At 45.5% G+C, this 7334-nt stretch overlaps 1 protein-coding gene across 1 annotated transcript; it reads right to left on the reverse strand.

Annotated features, from left to right (window-relative positions):
- Positions 1-3512: 3512 nt before the first annotated feature.
- Positions 3513-6978, reverse strand: B3GALT5 (beta-1,3-galactosyltransferase 5). Its single transcript, XM_005430596.2, has 2 exons — positions 6816-6978; positions 3513-6077 (listed from the first exon to the last, which is right to left on the reverse strand). The coding sequence occupies exons 1-2, from the start codon at positions 6894-6896 to the stop codon at positions 5124-5126; spliced, it is 1035 nt and encodes a 344-aa protein (XP_005430653.1). The 5' UTR covers positions 6897-6978; the 3' UTR covers positions 3513-5123.
- Positions 6979-7334: the final 356 nt, after the last annotated feature.

Raw genomic sequence — 7334 nt, forward strand, 5'->3', positions numbered from 1 at the left:
GGAGCTGGGAAGGGGCTGAGGCTGGAGCAAAGGAGGCTCAGGGGCCCTTGTGGCTCTGCACAAGTCCCTGCCAGGAGGGCACAGCCGGGGGGGTCGGGCTCTGCTCCCAGGGCACAGGGACAGGAGCAGAGGGAACGGCCTCAGGCTGGGCCAGGGCAGGCTCAGCTGGGACAGCAGCAGCAATTTGCCCATGGAAAGGGAGCTCAGGCCTTGGCAGGGGCTGCCCAGGGAGCTTTGCAGTGCCCATCCCTGGGGGGATTTGAGAGCTGTGCAGATGTGGCACTTGGGGACATGGGGACTGCTGGACTCAGCAGTGCTGGGTTAAAGTTGGACTCCATGACCTCCAATGTCACTTCCAACCTAAATGATTCTCAGATTCTACTGGTTTTAACTGGAAAAGGAAACAGCCCCCTGACACATCAAAACATTGATACATTCACAACCAAAAAGACAAGAGAACACACACAAAACTGTGGTAGCAAAATTCTTTACTAATAAAATATCAAACATGGAACTGTTGGCTCAACACTCTTATGTTCTATGCAAATAATACATTGTCACACCCTTGAAAGGAACATTGCATTGTCACCTGCACACATCCAGGAGGAGCAGCATCCCTGTCACATCCAGCACACGCCAGGAGCCCTTTTCTCCCCTTCCACTCTGAAATAAGGCAAAAATTCCATTGCAAAAATCCACTTCTGTATTTTCAGAAGTGCCTGGGAGGGTTGTGCCTCCTCAATAAGTCTGAGTCAGAGGAGCTGCGAGACCAAATCCTTTGTGCACAGATTTGAAAATCCTAATTTAAACTAAGAATGTGTTAGTTGATGAATTAGGGTTGTGGGGGGAAAAAAAGTATTAATTTTTATGCATCCAAAAACTGATCTTGGAAGAAATAGAGTGTGCTGAAATGCAACCAACTCTAAGACACTGCCAGCTCTGCTGATTTCTGTATTCCTCCCAACTTAGAAGCAGTGGAGTAACTTTTAGATGACATTTTCAAAGCTATTCATTTAAAAAATAATAAACATTTAATGAACTTCTAACCCAGAATGCATAAAAACATTGGGGTAGTGCTCAACTTCTGCAGACAAACTGCCCCCAGATTGCCTGAATTATTTTATCAGCCTATACAAAATTTAAAAAACAAGTATATGTACACTGCAGTATTGTGTTTGCAGTTCTACTTACATTTCTGATTGTTCTGTGATGGCCTTTCATAGGAAAATGAACCTAATTTTGCAAAAGGCCACTAATACTGTTTTGATTGTTTTAAAATTCATTATCTGAGGCCTCACCTGCAAAAGTTTAATTTAATTTAGCTGATACATCTAAACTCACTAGCACAGTGGCTTTGTTTAAACAAATGGATTTGCCTTACATGCAATCATCTGCTTTTTGTTAAATCACATTTTCCAGCAGGGTAAGTTTATGTTTTAAGTAATTAATTACTCAATTAATATATTCTTATTCAAAGCAGCCTAGGGAGCAGGGGAAGGGTTTATTCTGGAGAAAAGGAGGCTCAGGGGGGATTTCACTGCACTCCAGAACTCCCTGGCAGGAGGGTGTGGTGGGATGGGACCTGGTCCCTTCTCCCAAGTGAAAAGCAGCAGGACAAGAAGAAATGGCTTCGAGTTGCACCAGGGGAGGTTTAGATTGAATTTATGAAAAATTTCTTCACAGAAAGGGTGGTAAAGCACAGGAACAGGCAGCCCAAGGAAGTGATGGAACCACTGTCCCTGAAAGTGTTAAAAAATGTGTACATGTGGTGCTTAGGGACACCTTTTGGGGCTAATGGTTGGACTCAGGGAACTTGCAGGTTTTTTCCCAACCTAAACAATTCTGTGATCCTGTGAATTACAGGATCAGTTTCTCATTTGCACAAGGAAAATAATTACACGGAGGAAAATTCTGTGCAGCAACTGAAAGTTTTCACTTGAGAAACCACTCTGCAAAGAGGAGAGGAGCAAAAAAATCCCTGAAAATCTGAATCCCTGACATTTCAACCCGAACTCATCTGCTCCTCAGCAGAGCTTCAGCAGGGACAAATTAAATACTTTGGAGACTGATGTGGGGACAAAGCATCCTGAAGGCAGCGACAGAGACATCCTGCACAGGTCACTGGAAATGACAATTCCATCTCCCTGGAAACGCTGCCAGGATGGTTTCAGCACCTTGTGTCAGGTCCTGGTTCCCAATCCAGCAGAGATGGGTTCATGGAGCCACAGAATGGTTGGGGTTGCGGTTGGGATTGGGATTGAGGTTGGGTTTGGGGTTGGGGTTGGGGTTGGGTTGGGTTGGAGGGAGCCTTAAAGAACATCCATTCCCACCCCTTTGCCACAGACAGGGACATCTTCCACTGGAGTTTAACCCCAAAAATGCAGAGGTTGAGTCTGCAGAAGAACAGTCAGCAGCTGGATTCAAGTAATTTAGAATATTCCTGGGTTCAAATAAAAGCCCCAGCCAAGAGGTCAAGCCACCTTCAAGGGTGACTTTTTTTATGCTGATGCAAAGCCACAAACTGCTGGCACCAGGCACAGAGGTGGGAGAGAGACCTGCAATTGACACTGCAGGATTATTTCATTTTTATAATATTATTTTTATGACTGTATTGCTACCTGTGAGAACAAGAAGAGAGCATCAGGCTGATGATGCTGTCCCAGCTCACAGAGCTCTGCCCCTCCAGACAAGGAGCTAGCAATGACCAGGGTAAATTCCTTTCTGCTCACCATTTTTCCATAAATTAAAGGAATAACCAGCTTGCACCTTGGGAACGACAGCAATGAATGGCACAAAATATTTCTGCATATTACATGGAAAGAATAGTGATTAAAAGGATGTTGGCTTGGCTTTATCAGTCTGACCCATCGTGCCTTCTGAAGGCAGCAATAGTATTCAAAAATAGCTGAATTTTAAGCAAAATTCAGCTATTTAGATATTTTAATTCTTTAAATGAAATATTAAAATTTTATTAAAGAAGCCTAAAATGAAAAAGACCATTCTTCTGACAAACAAATAAACATTGTTTCTTTCATCATCAGTGGTCAAAAATACGTGCATGATCTTGGGTTACACCAGAGGAAAATAAATAATATGACCATTATTAAACACTTCTCAGGATCTTCTTGCTGAAAATATTTACCCTGATCTTCAGACGCAGGCAAGTAAAATGAGATACTTGGAAAATCCTTGCCAAGGAGTATAAGGAAAGGAAAGGAAAGGAAAGGAAAAGGAAAAGGAAAAGAGGAAAGGAAAGGAAAGGAAAGGAAAGGAAAGGAAAGGAAAGGAAAGGAAAGGAAAGGAAAGGAAAGGAAAGGAAAGGAAAGGAAAGGAAAGGAAAGGAAAGGAAAGGAAAGGAAAGGAAAGGAAAGGAAAGGAAAGGAAAGGAAAGGAAAGGAAAGGAAAGGAAAGGAAAGGAAAGGAAAGGAAAGGAAAGGAAAGGAAAGGAAAGGAAAGGAAAGGAGAAAAGAAAGAAAGAAAGAAAGAAAAGAAAGAAAAGGAAGAATCAAAGTCTTCGATGAAAAGAAACAATAAAAATAAATAACCCCAAAATAATAAAAGGTTTTCCTTCCTTTCTTCCATGCTGGATGTTGGATCCCCTCAGCTCCCCTTGGAAACAGCTCCACTTTCACTGCTTTTTAGAAAAAACCCTTCCCACAGACATTACAGGCATTCCATGCTGATAACACTGACCTGTGTTATCAGCTCTAACTGTGCCTGCAGGAAAATCAAACAGGACCATTGCATAAGGGAGGATTTCTCAGCTCCTTTCTCCCTCCTCAGAGCCCTGAGGGATTTTTCAGCATCTGCTGTAAAGACCCCTCTCCTTATCTCTGAAACTTATAATCATCCCAGAGATTTCATGAGTCTTTGCCTGGGAATGAAATAAGAAATAGGGCTCCCAGCCTGAGTGATTACTTGAGCACATTTTCCACTAGGTCTTGTTATCAAAAGAGAAAAATCCTCCTGTCTCCTCCCTCACACACCCAGTTTCTCTTTGGGAAAAAAAAAAAAAAGTCTAAATCACTGTTAGTGACTCTAGTTTAGCCTTGGCAAGCCATTCACAGCAGCTCTCAGGCAATCAAAGTGAGACACAAATATAAAAGATGTCTCCAGGGTCTATTTTAATAGGAAGAGCAGACACCCTGCACTGGCTCCATCACTGGATTATTTTTAGCAGGAAGCACACAGACAAGGAAACAGCTGCAGCAGCTTCTACACCTCCACCAGGTGACCTGCACTGCCCAAGGTTGTCCTGAGAGCATTGCATGGGCAAATTCTACCATCTCTGCAAAAAATAAAATAAAATTGGTGCAGACTGAAGGAGGGATCTGTGCCAGGATGCAGCTCAGCCTGCTCAGAGCTGGCTGCAAGGGCAGGGCTGCAGCTCCCTATGCCAGGAGGGAGCATCCTGACAGCTACAAATGTCATCCTTAAATGCCTGCACAGATGGGTGCAGTAATTCATCAAGGAGATGGTGCAGATTTTATTCCCTGAACAAAAGTGCTTTGACTTTTTTTTTTGTTTGGCACAGCAGAAATGTTTCCAGGCCTCTGGCAGCAAGATTTGGAGGGTGGGTTAGCAGGCCTGGATGTTTCAGGAATAAAAAATTGTAACTTGGGATGCCCAGAGGTGGGAGTGAATGGAGAGAAGGAGGTTTGCAGGTTCTTGGGCAGAAATAGGGAATTTTTTCACAGAAAGGGTGGTTGAGCACTGGAAGGGGCTGCCCAGGGAGGTGCTCAAGGAATGACTGGATGTGGGAAATCATTGCCAAAAAGGATTTGAAAAGAAAAGGAAAGGAAGGAAAGGAATGACTGGATTGGGAAATCATCGGGCACTGGAAGGAGCTGCCCAGGGAGGTGCTCAAGGAATGACTGGATGTGGCACTCAGTGCTCTGGTTTAGCTGACCAGGTGGTGTTTAGTCAAAAGTTTGACTCAATGATCTTGGAGATCTTTTCCAATTAACCATTCTCTGATCCTGTGATCAAAACCATATTCAAGAAATAACCATTTCTAAAGCCTTTAACATGACAGAGCTTGAGTTAATTGGGATTTTGCTGGAGTGGGGAGCAGCCCTGTAAAAGCAGAGAATTTCAGTCTGTTCAGTGAGGCAGGGCACGTGCTAGAGCACTCCTCCTTGAGTGGCTGCCACCAAGAGGTTCCAGTAGCTCAGCTGCTCAGCTGGTTTTATCCCATGGCACGTCACGATTTTCCTGAAGCGAGGAACAGAGAACCTGATCCTTTCTGGGAAGAATGTCTGCTCCGAGTGAAGCTCCTCCAGCTGAATTTTTAATTTGTCCAGGCACAGCCCTATGAACACATCCTCCAGTTTAATGAAGGGAACGCTCTCAGAAATGTTATAGATCTGGCTGGCTACGTCGCTGGATAAAACATATCCAGTCCCGGAACAAAAGGGTGGGTAGGTTGCTCCTGGATACTCTTCCCTACTCACATACCACTTACTCCTTCTTGTCCTGATGGGGTACTCGTGCAGTTTTAAAAAGCCTGTGAAGAGCCCAGTGCTCTTCCTTTTCCTCAGGAGCAGCTCGGTAAGGTAAAACACGTTGACAAACACGTCCGTGTCGGTTTTCATGGCGAAGCTGGCCTGGGAACAAAACCTGTGGATCCACTCCATTCCCATCATGGTCTTCAGGGTCAGGTTGTAATAGGTGTCTGTAAAGTTCTTCTGGATGATGTCTCTGTATGTCTGGCCCTCAGCAGCCAGGCCAGCCTGCTGGCTGGGATCCCCAGGGCTCCCCAGCAGGAACAAGGTCACCAGGCGCTTCCCAGCCACCGTCCTCTCCCTGCCCCAGCTGTGCCTGATGGCCATCCTGGCATCCAGCTGCTGGGATGAGCATGCCACCAGCAGGACAAGGAAAGGAGGGTTCTTGTGGCAGTCAACATCTGGGAGCTGGGAGAAGTTCCCTTCCATCCTCCTGAAAGTCTCCGTGGGGAGCAGGTACCCCTGGCTGCTCTCACAGAACAGGCAGAACTCGGTCCAGGTGTGGAAAAGCCAGAGGCTGGCACTGCTGAGCCCCACCAGGCAGACAAACAGCCTGAACTTTCTGGAATCCATCTGAAAGGAACAAGAAGGAGCAGCACATCCATAAAAATAATCTCTGGTTCCTCTCAGTGCTCCGCTGCCAAGTCCCTGCGCAGGGATTTAAAGCCAGGTCAGCTCTAAAGGGAAGCTGCTGTTTGAGGGCACACCTGCATTTCTCCTCCTGTCACCCCCAGGAGATGTTCTGCTGGCAGATTCACACTTGGGCTTAACCTGAATCTGCCCTCCAGGCCAGTGTGTCCTCAGAAACCCACACAAGCCTGTCCACTGACACCAGGTTAGCCAGGCTGGTCCTTCAAGCCCCCTCCCCATTTTCAGCATCCTACAAACCAGGTTTAGACCCACCAGGGCCAGAGAAGGAGCAGGAAGGTGTGGCGAGATGGGGCTTGGTCTCTTCTCCCAGGTGAAAAGCAGCAGAACAAGAAGAAATGAAGCTGATGCTTCAAGCCCCCTCCCCATTTTCAGCATCCTACAAACCAGGTTTAGACCCACCAGGGCCAGAGAAGGAGCAGATTTATGTATCTGTCTCAGAGGGAAGAGAATAACAATTACAGTCTTTTGGTTTGTTGGGGTTTTTTGGGGGGTTTTGGGTTTTTTTGTTTGTTTGGGGTTTTTTTTGTGGGTTTTGGAGGGTTTTTTTAATTGTTTTTTGGGGGGTTTTGGGGGGTTTTTTGTTTGTTTGTTTCAGTTTGGTTTTGTTTTTTGTTTTGTTTTGGTTTGGTTTTTTGGGTTTTTTTTTTTTGGTTTACATACCATGTTTTTCCATTTGTGCCTGTGTCCCAGAGCCAGCAGCTGTCCCAGGGTCACACCCAGCCAGGCTCCTCTCATCTTCATCACCTTTGTGTCCCGTGGGGCTCTTGCACCAACCCAGAAACAGCTCCTGATCCTTTTGCTGGAGGGGCCATGAGTCACATTTCTGAAGTTGGGTCAGCTGCTCTGGAAAAGAGAAAAGAGCCAAAACAGTAGTGGGTCACATTGTTTGGATGTTTCAGCCTGTGCAGAGTTTGAGTGACTCACCAGGACATGCTGAGGTGAGAAGGGACTTCTCCTATTCCCCTTCCCTTTTTACGTGAGAACCATCCAAACAACAGCAATGCTCACTCCTCTAACCTTCAATGAGATCAATGAGCTGGACATCTGGCTATAAATCTAATAGAAATTTTGAGTGAGAGAAAAACTATCAAAGCAACCCCCAAATCCTTACAGTGCCAAAAATATGACACATCTCCATGAATTAACCTGGTGAGAGGGGTTTAAGGCTTGAGTTGCTCA

Source organism: Geospiza fortis, unplaced genomic scaffold (genome assembly GCF_000277835.1).
Source record: "Geospiza fortis unplaced genomic scaffold, GeoFor_1.0 scaffold233, whole genome shotgun sequence".
Taxonomy (NCBI): domain Eukaryota; kingdom Metazoa; phylum Chordata; class Aves; order Passeriformes; family Thraupidae; genus Geospiza; species Geospiza fortis.

What these genes read in the sequence shown, in the direction of transcription:
- B3GALT5 (XM_005430596.2), bottom strand. Translation starts at nt 6,896, where the DNA reads ATGAAGATGAGAGGAGCCTGGCTGGGTGTGACCCTGGGACAGCTGCTG. An exon ending in GGCACAAATGGAAAAACATG is followed by an intron (nt 6,078 to 6,815) that starts GTATGTAAACCA and finishes TGTTCCTTTCAG; the next exon opens with ATGGATTCCAGAAAGTTCAG.